General features: G+C 29.7%; 1 protein-coding gene across 1 annotated transcript; it reads left to right on the top strand.

Moving 5' to 3' along the window:
• The first annotated feature begins 5,836 nt into the window (after positions 1-5,836).
• Positions 5,837-9,626, top strand: LOC119616116 (nucleoporin seh1). Its single transcript, XM_037972323.1, has 5 exons — positions 5,837-6,030; positions 6,105-6,545; positions 6,605-6,813; positions 9,055-9,197; positions 9,259-9,626. The coding sequence occupies exons 1-5, from the start codon at positions 5,920-5,922 to the stop codon at positions 9,426-9,428; spliced, it is 1,074 nt and encodes a 357-aa protein (XP_037828251.1). The 5' UTR covers positions 5,837-5,919; the 3' UTR covers positions 9,429-9,626.
• Positions 9,627-16,197: the final 6,571 nt, after the last annotated feature.

Raw genomic sequence — 16,197 nt, 5'->3', positions numbered from 1 at the left:
GTCTTGACTATAGATCAGTTTGTAGTCTTGACTATAGATCAGTATATATATTCTTGACTATAGACCTTGACTAGTCCTTAATAAAGATAATTCTATAATGTTGACCACTGATCATTTTATAGTATTAACTGCTGATCAGTATATTGTATTGCATATAGATCAGTCTTCAGCGATTAATCTATAATCATAACTGTAAATCAGTCTTTAGTCTTAAATTCAGTCTTAACTATTGATCAGCCTATTAACTTATTTATAGACCAGTTTACAGTCCTGATTACATACAAAATCTTTTCGATATATATTTTCTACAAAAATTTTACAATTTATACTAACTCTGTATCAAATATAACTTGGTATTCTGTAGCACTAGGAAGATACAAAAAACTTTAATGAACATTTTAAAACTAAAAGCACTAAAAATTTTTGTTTCATTAACAAGAAACCGGTATAAGACAAAACCACTAATGATTTAATATAATCAGAGTAAATCATATCTATTGATGAACTTTCTTTTTCTGAACTTTGAGCCAAAGAAATTATTTAAACATTTATGAAACACCAACTTTCATATATAAACTAATAATACTTTGTGGCATTTAATACAGGTATAAACTAGTAAATGACACCACGCTTAAGAATTCTTTGAGAAGCGAAAGCAGTTTTTTTTATGCTATAATTTGTAGTGATAACTTGTGAAAGGTTAATTTTTATTATTGATTAATTTTGTTTTGTTTCTATTTTAGCTGACATGTATAAACTTAAACATTTATTAGGTTCGTGCTAGCAAATTAACTTAATGAATTAAAATTTTAAAGAAAATTGTTTAAATTTGATAATAAGAGTGAAATGGAATTAGCATAGAAATAAAGAATATATTGTACAATAATCACGTTGCTAATAAGTGTGATCAAAGTGAATAGGTATAAGGAATCACTTTAAATGCTAAATAAAAAAGTAAATCAAAAATAGAAGGTAACAGCTTATCAAAAATCGTTTTTAAAGCAAACGATTTTTGATAACAGAACACTTTTAACAACAAAATAAAGAAATTCCACTTCTGTCGTTATATGAAAAATTCTTAAAATAACTTTTTGGGTGTTTCGCTTTAACTTTGATAATTTTTAATAACAATGATTTGGTATTTTTTCAAAATATGAAATCTATTACTTAATTTTTAAATCATGATAACTTATCTCAGTATTCAATACTCAACTCTATAAAATTAAAAAAAAAGGAAACAACACTTCAACTTCCATAACATAGAATTTTTCCACTGATTGATTCTATAATTCTTAACACAACTGTATCAACAAATTGCGTTATTTTTTTGATATCATACGATTACAACTTAAGTAGTGTATTATTATTATTATGAATTTATTATTCATAATAATAATTATCAATTATCTTAAAAAGTTATACATGCGTTTAAATAAAACCTCATAAAGAGGGAGGAATTTCTAATTTTGTATATTTGATAGCTAGACATTTCAAGTTATTGTTTAGTAATCGTAAATCTAATATTTTAGTATTTTTTTTTATTAAAGATATAGCTCGATCAAGGTAGTTGTAGAGGGAAAAAACCTTAAGTGGATATGTATGACAGATAAGACACACACCAGCTAACTGTTTATCGGGCCCCTAAACATATAGTCAGTTTTGAAATTCTCATTTCAATAACGTCATACCAAAAGAAATTATTAGGAATGCTCTTAGATGTTACACATTCTCAATTCCATTCATTCGGAATGTATGTTTGTATAAAAATTATATATAATATTAACTAGAGACATGCTTACTTGGACAAAGTTGTCAACTTTTCTTTTACAAAAAATCGCTAGTATTTTTAAAATTTTTTTTAAGATTTAAATTTTTTTAAGATCTTTTTATAGACCAGACTATAATCTTGACTTAAGACAAATCTGTAGTCTTTACTACAATCCATTCGATAGTCTTGACTATAGACCGTTCTATAGTCTTCTATAGAACGTTCTATAGTCTTGAATATAGATCATTCGATAATATTGACTATAGTCTCGAACATAGTATGGTCTATAGTCTCAACTGAAGACCATGACATAGTCTCGACTATACACCATTAAAATGTCTTGACTATTGACAACTCTATCTATAGTCTTGAGTATAGACCTTTATATAAGCTGTTCCAATGTCTTAACTTCAGACAAAATTATAGTCTCACCTATAGACTATTCTATAATCTCGACTATAGACTTTTCTATAGTATTTTATAGACCGTTCTATAGTCTTGAATATAGATCATTCGGTAATATTGACTATAGACCATTATATAGTCTCGAACATAGAATGGTCTATAATCTCAACTGACTATAGACACTTGTATAGTTTTGACTATATACACTTCTATAGTTTTGACTGTATACAATTCTATAGTTTTTACTATATACAATTCTATAGTCTTGACTATATACCATTCTATAGTCTCGAATATACACCACTCTATAATCTATTCTATTGATGCGGCTATAGACCATACTATAGTCTTGACTATAGACTATTCAATAGTATCGACAATAGACCATTCTATAATTTGAATATAGTCTAAAATATGTTATAGTCATGACTACCTACCATTCTATAGACTTGATTATAGATTTCGATCGTTGTAGGCATATAAAATAAATAATTATCAAAATTAATTAAAGAAGCTTTCTATTCCAAAAAACACTAAAATCAATCTGAAAAAGCACCAAAATGACATATCTGTGCTTAACCTACACTAATACAAATTCTAATTCGAAGATTTAGCACATGTATTGATATGGCGCGAGGTTTTACATCCAATAGGAAACCAAGGTCAGCATGAGTAAAAAACTGCAAAATTCTAGTGATTATGTACAAAAAAAAACATAAAAACAGCGTGGTTGTTGTTTTAAAGAGAAATTCTCGAGTAAATAAGAAATAAAAACAACTTAGAACAAATTAACATAATACAATAGAGGAAGAGAAGAGACGCAATTACAAAGAGAAACCCAATAAGAAAAAAAAACTTAACAACAAAACTACATACATACTTATATACACACATAAATAATAAGAGTAAAAAAAGAAAATTAAAAGAAAAAAATATAAATTTTTGGAATTACAAATATGTAGTACTTTTTAAAAAGTTAAACTAAAAATTTTAAAACAAAATTTTACAAATATTATTTTTTTAGTGCGTAGAAAGGTAGGTGAATAATTTTTCACTTTCGTTCCTTCTAATAAGAGGGGTGATTAACCCTCTTTAAAGACAATTTCACATATTTTTTTAGTACACATAAAATATACAGTAGTGAAAAAAATCACCTGATGTTGACGCCTTATGGCCTGATGTTTAGGAAAGAAAAAGCTTGAATAAAAACTTAAACAAAAACCCTTGAAAATTAACAAAAAATGATCCATTACCTGCTTCCATTTTTTCTTAAATATTTGTAGTTGTCTTTTGTGGTTTTTTAAATAATTATTTTTTTAGTTAAAATGCAAAATGAACACAAAAACTTTTTTCACTGGTCTGTTTTTTTTCTTTTCGTTTGACAAGTTTTTTTCTCCTTAAGAAAATTTTACTTTTTCTTTCTGTTTACACTTGTTATATTTAAGTGTTGCTAATTTATTTTGTTAATTTACATTTATTAATACATATTTTTCATTTTGTTTAATCAATAACACTAGAAGTAATTAATTTCTTCTTTTATTTAATATTTTTTCCTTTGCTAATAACAATAACTTCCGTAAATGAACTTTATTGTAATGCGATGTGCGGTTATTTGGGAAATGTTCTCTCTCTCATTTCTCACCGTTAAGTCAGTGATGCCACTAACCAAAAACTATGAAATGCTTTGATTTTATTCTTGTAAGATAAGATAAAAATTCCTTAATCAAAAGACTACGCAATAAATATAATGAATTGCAGTTTTTATTGGTTTCAATAAAATAATATTAGATCGCAAATTGTACTTCAAATAATAGTAGAATTTATAGAAAAATTTCCACTATTTTTATGTAAAAGAGAACCAATGAAAAATCATATGGCATCATTTATGTTTACAGTTTGTTTTTCTCTCTCTTTTTTCTGGTCTTATTTATTATTGTTGTTGTTTTTCTTTTATTAAAGGGTAGGTGGAGAAGTATTGCCATTTCACCGTAATTAAAAGATTACGGTAATTTCGAAAAATTCAAATTTGGGTTTTGTAGTTAAAAATAAAAGTCGACTTATTGAAATTTTTGATATTGACTTTTAATTTAATTATTATTAATTAATTACATTCGATTTATTTCTTACAAGATAGTTCGAAAATCGATTTATGGAACCCTAATTCGAATTGTTAGTAACATTAAATAAATAATTATCAATACTTTTAACTTATTCCCCGTGCTCACTTCATTCCCGAGAATTAATTCTTATTCCTGAATGATTAGATTTTGCTTGCATTCAGCTACTTACAAATTGAATTAAACAAGTTTTCTACCATTCCTATTGAAATTTAAATTCTCTCTGAAAAATATAAATTTTATTTGAATTCAAATAACTATAAATTTATCTAAATTTTCTATTATAAAAGTTTTCTGTCTATTTTAAATTGAATTAAAAATATTTAATTTTTTAAACTTTTGATTTAATACTCAGAGAAAGATTTTAAAAAATGGTACATTCAAAAATATTCACCACATGCATGTGGACAATTTCGTGTCAAGTGACACAATTTGAAAAATCGATTTGGATGAAATTTGCACCAAAGCTATTGTATAGTAGGCCAGACACAAATTGTCAACTCTATCGGTCAAGAACTGCCCGAGTTAAAGGGCGTCAATGTTAGGCATTTTGGTAATTTTGGGGTTTTTCAAATGAGTGTAACTTTTCACCTATTGGCCATAGAAAAAATTGGACAAAGGAGTTTAGATAGCTTTTTCTTCAATGTTTCCAATTTTTTTCAATATCGGTCCTTTTTTGTGTTCAAAATTATGTATGTATATGTATATAAAAAATCCTGTTTATTTCGTTCGTGATGTAATGATTACTTTTTATTTTCGATTTATGACTTATCAAGTTTTTGCAATATTTTTATATTTTGTGATAACGGTAGTTAAAGAGTACTTTACTGATAACTGTTGATTAGTGTTAAGGGTAATCTTATAAAATATTACACTCTATTCATAATTGTTATTATTATTAAAATTTCACGAATAATCTGTAATTTATATTACAGGTTATTATATAAATAATTTATTAGATTAAAATCATGTTATAAATATTAGCCTCTTGTTTTTATAGCCTTCACCATCGTGAGAAGGTACCCCATAAAGTATATGCATACATACGATGGCTCCGTATGTATGGAAAAAGAATAAGTTACTGACGTTCCCACCGAAAATTGAAATTTGGTTTATTTTAAGATACCGTTTCTGAAAAATTTAGTTCTGGGTCAATATTTGGTCAAATGATAAAAAGGTCTTTTTTAAAGTTTTTCCAACATTATCATAGTTAACGCAAAGAACTTATATGAAATTTCAGTTCTTTGATATTATGTGAGGCGCTTTCATGTCGTATCATAATAATATCTTATGGTTGTATCATGATGTCGTATCATAGATTTTGACTAGTACAATTAATAATTAATTATAAATAACGATAATTATTTCTTACAATCAACACTGATTGATTTTTCTATGATAATAAAATGTGGCATCACTAATTGCTTGATAAAAGAGAAAATAAAATTTAAGAGAGAAAGTTTCTTCGTTGCTTTTTACCGCTGGCAATACTTTTGCAATCATATGTTTGTTAACAACCCTGTACTATCGCAATTTCTTCACACATTTTCCCACTGTTTTTTTGTTTACAGTTGTGTTTTATTTTTGCGGTGTTCAAAAAGCTGTGAAAATTAAGAAAAATAAATAAAAATGTTTGAAGTAGAATCCATTGTTGTTGATCATAAAGATGTTATACACGATGTGGTATTTGATTATTATGGACGCCGCATGGCTACTTGTTCCAGTGACCAGACAGTAAAAGTAAGCGCGCAAATTAAGATGGCTGTGTTTTGTACAAGAAAAACTTTGATAAAATGTGTTTTTTTTGCTTGCAGATATGGGATGAAAATGAACAGGGAAAATGGTCGGTAACCTCTAGTTGGAAGGCACATTCCGGTTCTATATGGCGGGTATCTTGGGCTCATCCGGAATTTGGTCAAGTTTTAGCCTCGTGTTCTTTCGATCGTACCGCCTCGGTATGGGAAGAGGTGTTGGGAGAAAAAGTAGCTGCCACCATGACTCCTGCTAGACGTTGGGTTAAACGTACAGTTCTAGTGGATTCACGCACCAGTGTTACTGATGTGGAGTTTGCACCCAAATATTTAGGTTTACTATTGGCTACTGCATCAGCAGATGGTGTTATTCGTATTTATGAAGCGCCGGATATAATGAATTTAAGCAATTGGCCGGTTCAACATGAAATCACAAATAAATTGCCTTTAAGCTGTTTGTCTTGGAATACATCGACCTATAAGCTGTCGTCACAATTGTTAGCGGTATGTGCAAATTATATTATAATAGAAAACCTATTAATGATTGTTTTTTTATTAATTAGGCTGGAAGTGATGAAACTGCTACTATTACCGGCAAAGTTTTTATATTTGCCTATAGTGAAAATGCCAGAAAGTGTGTTAAAGTGGATACGATTAATGATATAACTGATCCTGTTACAGATTTGGCTTTTGCTCCAAATGCTGGTCGTAGTTTCCATATGTTGGCAGTGGCCAGCAAAGATTTATATATTGTTAATATACGAGGAGTCGCGTAAGTCTTGTTTTGTTTATTTTCCTTTTTGTAGGTACATATGAACTAGAACAGAACTAGGACTGAACTTGAACTGAACTAGAACTGAACTAGAACTGAACTAGAACTGAACTAGAATGAACTAGAACTGAACTAGAACTGAACTAGAACTGAACTAGAACTGAACTAGAACTGAACTAGAACTGAACTAGAACTGAACTAGAACTAGACTGAACTGAACTAGAATTGAACTAGAACTGAACTAGAACTGTACCTAGAACTGTACTAGAACTGAACTAGAATGAACTAGAACTGAACTAGAACTGAACTAGAACTGAACTAGAACTGAACTAGAACTGAACTAGAACTGAACTAGATGAACTAGAACTGAACTAGAACTGAACTAGAACTGAACTAGAACTGAACTAGAACTGAACTAGAACTGAACTAGAACTGAACTAGAACTGAACTAGACTGAACTAGAACTGAAACTAGAACTGAACTAGAACTGAACTAGAATGAACTAGAACTGAACTAGAACTGAACTAGAACTGAACTAGAACTGACTAGAACTGAACTAGAACTGCACTAGAACTGAACTAGAACTGAACCTGAATCGAACTGAACTAGAAACTGAACTAGAACTGAACTAGAACTGAACTAGAATGAACTAGAACTGAACTAGAACTGAACTAGAACTGAACTAGAACTGAACTAGAACTGAACTAGAACTGAACTAGAACTGAACTAGAACTGAACTAGAACTGAACTAGAACTGAACTAGAACTGAACTAGAACTGAACTAGAACTGAACTAGAACTGAACTAGAACTGAACTAGAACTGAACTAGAACTGAAACTGAACTAGAACTGAACTAGAACTGAACTAGAACTGAACTAGAACTGAACTAGAACTGAACTAGAACTGAACTAGAACTGAACTAGAACTGAACTAGAACTGAACTAGAACTGAACTAGAACTGAACTAGAACTGAACTAGAACTGAACTAGAACTGAACTAGAACTGAACTAGAACTGAACTAGAACTGAACTAGAACTGAACTAGAACTGAACTAGAACTGAACTAGAACTGAACTAGAACTGAACTAGAACTGAACTAGAACTGAACTAGAACTGAACTAGAACTGAACTAGAACTGAACTAGAACTGAACTAGAACTGAACTAGAACTGAACTAGAACTGAACTAGAACTGAACTAGAACTGAACTAGAACTGAACTAGAACTGAACTAGAACTGAACTAGAACTGAACTAGAACTGAACTAGAACTGAACTAGAACTGAACTAGAACTGAACTAGAACTGAACTAGAACTGAACTAGAACTGAACTAGAACTGAACTAGAACTGAACTAGAACTGAACTAGAACTGAACTAGAACTGAACTAGAACTGAACTAGAACTGAACTAGAACTGAACTAGAACTGAACTAGAACTGAACTAGAACTGAACTAGAACTGAACTAGAACTGAACTAGAACTGAACTAGAACTGAACTAGAACTGAACTAGAACTGAACTAGAACTGAACTAGAACTGAACTAGAACTGAACTAGAACTAGAACTGAACTAGAACTGAACTGAACTAGAACTAGAACTGAACTGAACTAGAACTGAACTGAACTGAACTGAACTAGAACTGAACTAGAACCGAACTAGAACTGAACTAAAACTGAACTAGAACTGAACTAGAACTGAACTAGAACTGAACTAGAACTGAACTAGAACTGAACTAGAACTGAACTAGAACTGAACTAGAACTGAACTAGAACTGAACTGAACTGAACTAGAACTGAACTAGAACTGAACTAGAACTGAACTAGAACTGAACTAGAACTGAACTAGAACTGAACTAGAACTGAACTAGAACTGAACTAGAACTGAACTAGAACTGAACTAGAACTGAACTAGAACTGAACTAGAACCGAACTAGAACTGAACTAGAACCGAACTAGAACTGAACTAGAACTGAACTAGAACCGAACTAGAACTGAACCAAAAATTGAACTAGAACCGAACTAGAACTGAACTAGAACTGAACTAGAACTGAACTAGATCTGAACTAGAACTGAACTAAAACTGAACTAGAACTGAACGAGAACTGAACTAGAAGTGAACTAGAACCGAACTAGAACTCAACTAGAACTGAACTAGAACCGAACTAGAACACAACTAGATCTGAGAACTCGAACTATTTTTTTTATAATTTTGTCAGCCTTCGTAATTACACGTTCCTTTAACTTTCAGTGATGGTTCCGGTAATTCAAAACTAGATATTCAAACAGTTAAGCACACTGACCATAATTGTCCCGTTTGGAGGGTTTGTTGGAATATGTTAGCAACCATGTTGATATCAACAGGTGATGATGGCTGTGTGCGCATTTGGAAAAGTAAGTAACAACTTTTAATAAATTAATATAAAAACAATTTGTTATTTATTCTACTTTACAGTGAACTATAGCAGAAAATGGAAATGCGCGGCAGTTTTGAAAGCTGAAGGTAGTGGTCCTTCCTATGAGCCGGCTCTTAACTCTCCAACATTTACCACCTCTGCCGCTGCTACTGCTAAATATTATAAAAAAGGCATTATTAGCAATCCCAATCAAGTGCCATGGCATTAAACAGAAAGAAAACACAATTTATTAAAACACCAAATTTAATGCACACACAAACACAAATCAAACAACTTAAGCTACTAACAAAAAAGGGATGTTTGAATAAAGTAAGTCTGTTTACGTTATAATTTTTTCCTCTTTACAACTCTACAAATATAAGTAACTTTTTTGTAATAAAAACCTAAATACAGCCTCAATATACAATTGATGATTTATACTCCAAAAAACTAATGGTTTGTAACCAACAGAAATCGAAGATATTGAAGTAAATTGATGAATATTCATAAATTTAACTGCAATCAAGAAAACAGGTATGTGTATGTTTAATAATCATATGTAGATTTTATTATTATTCTTTATTATTTTTTTTTTTGTTACAAATTTAATGAACCATTAATTTTTGTACTCAATATTATGAATATTCAAAATAATATAACTGAACAAAAAATAGATAAATTACCACCTCAACTAGACATTTTCCACTTAATTGAGTGTCACCACAATAAAAATCAAATTATGTTGCTTCTTTTTTTCCGTTGTGTAAACTACATACATATTGTGTTTGTTAATATTGTTTATAATAATCAACATATGATTATTAAATGTCCTGTGTGCTCTTGTTGTCGTTGTGGGATAACACTTAAAAAATACATTGATTCCCATGCAACCTTCACTTATAAAATAACCACCCTTGTTTTATTTACTTTTCACATTGTATTTGTGTGTGAAATTCGAAATGGAAAAAAAGAGGAAAAGATTTTTTATCCTGTTGGATTGAAAAGCTACCAGGTCAAATACACAATTTGCTTCTGTTTTTGTTGCTGTTATTCTTATTGTGCTTTCTATACAAGTGGGTAATGTGAGAAATTTTCTATTGAAGCCTGTTGATAGTACCAGTTTTTAATAGTAATAATCTTGAATAAAGAAATAATCTTAAATTGAAATGGCGTAAAAGACAGTGGTGTGCAGGGAAGAAGTTATTTTGAAACTTAATTTTTTTAATATAATATTGTTGTGAAGAAAGAAGCTGGATTTTTTAAAAATTTGAAAGTGTTGAAGCATCATCTGTGACTGATATTTTGTGCATTATTTTAAAAACATTTAAAAGTGTTTAGATAGACTTCTTGTTCAGAATAGGTTTGGATTAGCTGGTTCACATCTAATAGCAAGCTTGCTGTTAGTACAAATTCAGATATTTACATTGTATATCATGTAGCACCTCACTACAATACTTTTATTAAAACGAGGATTACTGATGACAGCTTCCATATCCGTTGAAAGCTAAGATCCTTATGTATAGATCTAGACCTTATCTGGATCGTTTTATGCCCGCAGTCTTAGTCTGAATGCCGCTGCAATGATTGTGTTACTAGAAACACAAGCTTAAAACGAAAGATTACGAAAGCCACCTTCCACACCCGTTGAAGCCTAATATCCATCAGTATAGATCTACTCTGAATCATTTAACAGGAAGCAGAGCTGCAAAGTGGACGCATTACCAATATAAATAGGCGTCATCAGCGCTGAACCTAATTGCTATGACTTTCCTCGATACATTTGCTACATGTGAGCTTAGAATCTTAGCTTGGAACCCAGAACGATGCCTAGATACTTTACACTATCAGATACATTAGCTACATGTGAGCTTAGAATCTTAGCTATGACTTTCCTCGATACATTAGCTACATGTGAACTTAGAATCTTAGCTTGGAACCCAGAACGATGCCTAGATACTTTACACTAGCAGAAAACCTTAATTCTACCCAATTTAGGCGTAGCAATGGAGTAGGTTGAATCTTATAGTCCGAATAGGTTCATTTCTTCTATGATTGGAACTCTTATTTTCATTCTCTTAAAGAAATAATCAGCGGAATTACAACTAAAGTCGCAATGGAGATATTTAAAGCTGATTCCGTTTTTTGCTACTATAGACTCGACTATATAGTCGACAATAGACTTGACTATATACTCGATTATGTAGTCGGCTGTAGACTCAACTATATAGTCGACTATAGACTCGACTATAAACTCGACTATAGACTCGACTATATGGTCGACAATAGTTTCGACTATATAGATGACTAGACTTAACTATATAGTCGACTATAGACTAGGCTATAGACTCGACTATATAGTCTACTATAGACTCGACTATATAGTCGCCTATAGTCTCGACTATATAGTCACCTATAGTTTCGACTACATAGTCATCTATAGTTTCGACTATATAGTCGCCTATAGTCACCTATAGTTTCGACTATATAGTCACCTATAGCTTCGACTATATAGTCACCTATAGTTTCGACTATATAGTCGCCTATAGTCTCGACTATATAGTCGCCTATAGTCTGGACTATATAGTCGCCTATAGTCTCGACTATATAGTCGCCTATAGACTCGACTATATAGTCGCTTATAGGCTCGACTATAGACTAGACTATAGACTCAACTGTATAGTCGACAGAGGGTCGGCGGAGAATTGATTATAGAGTCGACTATATGCATATAGATTCGACCTTAGTGTAAACTACATAATCTACTTTGATTTGACTATAGAATCTACATAGTGTTTACTATAGAGTCGATCATAGGATCGACATAGACTTCACTATAGAGTCGACATACAGTTGGCTATATAGTTCACATACAGATCAATAGATTTTCTATAAAACTTTCCAATGAAATTGATCGATCAAATTAAAAGACGAAAGTAAAATTTTCCATAATTTTTGCAGAAAGATCCTTGAAATTTCAACTTTCATTAACATTTTAATTTACCCAAAATATCTTTTAAAATCACAGTATTAATATTTGATGAGAATAAATGTCCAATTGGATATTAAAATGTAAAGAAAATGTTTATTAAGGTATTTGATTAAATTCACAATAAGGGAAGCAATAGTGTTTTTTCATATACACCGTATAAAAAGCAGTAAAATATTATAAAAGTTGTTTCGATAAGGGATGTTTATTGTGATAGAGTTGGTGGAATTATTATTATTATTATTATTATATTGTAAAGTTTGTAACGTAGTGGTGTTGATTACAAACGGCGTGGGAAGTCATTTCAATTTTAACTCTCACGTGCTATTGTTATTGTCTAGATGTTTAAGTTGTTTTTTTTATTTTTTCAAATTTTTCTAATAGGAACCATTAAAAATTACCCTTAAAAGGTTTTTAATGGGTTTTAATAATAAATTTAAAGGGAAAAATAAAAATTTTGCTCAATTGCTATTTTTTATTAAAATACAAAATATTATTTATTGTCAGAGCTTCGAATTAATCAATTCAATTTGAGCTTAATTCACCAAAATCTTAATTCAGAAATATAAAATTTAATCTTCCAATCCTTATTTTAATTCTCAGGAATTAATTCAATAGCTTAATTCAAAGGCTTTCAGTTTATTTTAAATCATTCATATACTGAATTCATTCATGTTTGAATTACATTTCGCTTTGAATGATTCAATTTTTCTTTAATTCAAATCTACTCCAAATTGAATTACGAAATTTTTCTTAAATTCAATTTGTAGTAGACTGAATGAAAACGCTTTCGTTTGCAGCCAGAGTGTTGTATCTCAAAAACTAAAATTTCAACTTTCAAGGTTTTTAAAATTTTAAGTTTTTTATCTCTATATAAAAGAGTGTATGCGTATAAGTTTTAAATAACTAATTTTACAGCTGATATTTGTAAGTTTGTATAATAAGAATGATAATTCTGACTAATAAACACAAATTCTGTGCACAAGAACATTTTTCTATTTTTAAGTTATAACATTATTGCTGCAAATAAAGATACATAACATTTATGTACAATATACAAACAAACATACATACATAGTATGTGACCATGAGTTTATGATCGTAAAACATAACAAGTCCGTTGATGTTTGCTTAAAACAGAATCGGTCCCTAACACAAAAGAATCAGCCAATGAACGCCTTTTATAGTGCTAGATTTTCCTTCTGAATAATGTACTTTTTAACTATAGGAACTCTGATTAATCATAGTATTTAAGTATTTTATTGTATTTACTGCAGCATAAGGATTTATCGTCAATCAGAATTTCTGTAATGAAAACTTACATTCCATCCATATCCAATACATAGTACATTTGAAAATTTGAATTACAAACAAATAAATTATAATTTATATGACAAATATTAAAGCATGTGTATATTAGGATTGTTCAAATAAATGTTTAATTTGAAAATAGTTCTTAAATAATATATCATTTGTTATATTTGGTTTCGTATAAACCTTTCTTGTTTCCTTTTGCCTAGGAACCGCATAATTTTTATCAATGGTTGATCTACATATTAGATGAAAATTCTAATTCACTCATGATAGCAATTATTTTGGAAAAATAATCTTTAATTTGAAAAATAATTTAAAATTTATTTCAAATTTGAAATATTTATAATTCTGTTTATACGTAGGTATATGTTCAAACTTTTTTCGAATTGAAGTTATATTTGGAAAATATTATTAAAAGGCGCACAAAAATAACGTTTAAAAAACTTTATAAATAATATGCTTCGAACAAGATTTGTCATTTATGTAAAATTAAATAGGGGCTATATTTATTTTACTTTAATTTCATCTATAATATAGTGCTTATTTATATAGTGCATATTTAATTAGCTGAAATTAAAATAAAATTAAAATTAATAAAATTAAAAACTAAGAACAAAAGACCCCCTAATGTATATACATTTTTATTTAAAAAATTTTCATTAATCCCCTACAAAATGAATGAAGAAAAAACGATTAAAGCTATTTTGTAATAGATTTGAATTCGAAAAAATTTAACTCATTCATCAAGGAATTAAGCCTTTAAAGAATGAATTATACAAGTAATGAATTCAACATTTTTAAAGTCCTAAGGAATTCAGCTTATGAATTAATTCGAATGAATGATTTTATAGAATGGTGAAGTAATAAATTTTAATTTGTTTTAAAAAATTGAATTAAGGCTTAACAATTTTAAACCCTTGTTTATTGTTTATAGAAAAAACAACATTTATTGGTCTCTATATTTCAAATAGAACCACTAATTATTGCATTTATGTTCAATAATCTTTAAATCATCGAAGTGTGAAAAATTGCTGCCCGAGTGTTTTGTAAAAAACACTCCACTTTGCAAACTGACCATTTACTTCATAAACCCAGTTCATTAATATTAATATTTTTTACTCATAAAAGTATAAATCTAGGAAACATGTGGGCAGGATTAACAATTTTAAACAACAGAAAAATATAACTAGTGGTCATATTAGTGGTCAGTTAGATGTTTTTACCGCTTTTTAGTTTTCATGTATAAATTTACATAATTAAATACGCGACAAAACTTACTGTTTTTCTATTTCCTTTTGGCTTGTTTTTAACGCGTTTTTTTGTTAATTAGTTTTGTAAAACAAAACTCGCTCTCTTTTTTTACGGGTTCAGACTTAAAAAACACAAGGTGCTGCTTACCAGGCTGCTGTATATTGTGTTTTGTTTCTTGCTGTTTTAAGGCTGCTGTTTGCTGATTGACCAAACAAACCTTAACCCTTAAGACCTTTTTGTATTATCTATCGTTAGTATGGCTCAACAGGGGGTTGGTTGGTTGTTATACTAGTTTAAAATTGTTAAACAATTTTAAAGGGAAACAAGATTTTTACTTATTTTGTTTTATTGGGGGCAAAAACTCAACATAAAATTATTATTTTTGTTGGTTTTTAATTTAAATTTTTAAATGTGTATTTATAAATGCAGTTATTACAAATATTTCTTGTACTTGAAATAACACGTGTTAAAAATTTCATATAAAATTTTAATTATTTTAAAATAGCACCTGAACTTTATCCATATAAAAGAATTTTGTTTTTGAGTTAAATTTCCCAGAAACTATAGGTTTTAATAGAAAATTAAATCTAAAAGGAGAACTATGATCAGATTTATTTCATATTTGAATTCTCAAATTTAAGCAAAATCCAAAATCCTTAGTTACTTACTCCTCTAGATACATAAGAATGTAAAACTTTGTTCATTTCTTGTTTTCACCAACTTTAGGTATAACGATCTTTAAAATCGAGATTTCGATCGATATCGTATGCTTCAATTTGATCCAAAATTTGTGAGTTAAAAGCTTAAGCTCTATATTTCTGAGAAACCTAAGCCATAATGACGAAACTATCTGACATGTACTTTTCACCATAACTGAAAGTCCAGTTTTCTTAGAAACAAGATGCTCCGTATGTCAAATATTAAGAGTCCAACTATCGACCGACAGCATCATTTTCTTAGCGGTCACATTATTGAAGATCTACTGTATATTTGCCGTTTCTTTTCGGTGAATATACATTAATTACTTCTTATATTCCTAAATTGTTCGATATTGAGCATTCTTAGAGAGATCGCTCTAAACGAATTGTTGTAGATGAGATCTCATCAAATGAGTTCAAAACTAGTTTAGTACCGCAAGGCTCAGTTCTTTCTTTTACTTCTTTTTATCATAAAGGTTCAGTGGTCCAATTAGTAGGATGTTTCGACATTGATCGATACTTAATTCCAAGGTTATTAGAAATTGGATCATAAAATACTTCCTTTCCGATCTACCGTGAGTTCTGAACGTATGTTAGTGAAAAAAGTACGTGAGACTCGTTTTTCAATGACCAATGCTTATGGTGTTCATAGCCGTACTGTGGGTACCGACTAGAATATAGCTCAAAGTGTTCAAATGCTGGAAATGAAATTTCGGCAATCGTCGAGCGCTATAGAGCCATGATAATGG

The sequence above is a fragment of the Lucilia sericata genome, unplaced genomic scaffold (assembly GCF_015586225.1).
Source record: "Lucilia sericata isolate MDLA Ls3-8-SP2 unplaced genomic scaffold, ASM1558622v1 Contig000058F_arrow, whole genome shotgun sequence".
Taxonomy (NCBI): domain Eukaryota; kingdom Metazoa; phylum Arthropoda; class Insecta; order Diptera; family Calliphoridae; genus Lucilia; species Lucilia sericata.
Note: the sequence above shows the minus strand (reverse complement) of the source record. Positions and strands in the feature narration are given on the sequence as shown.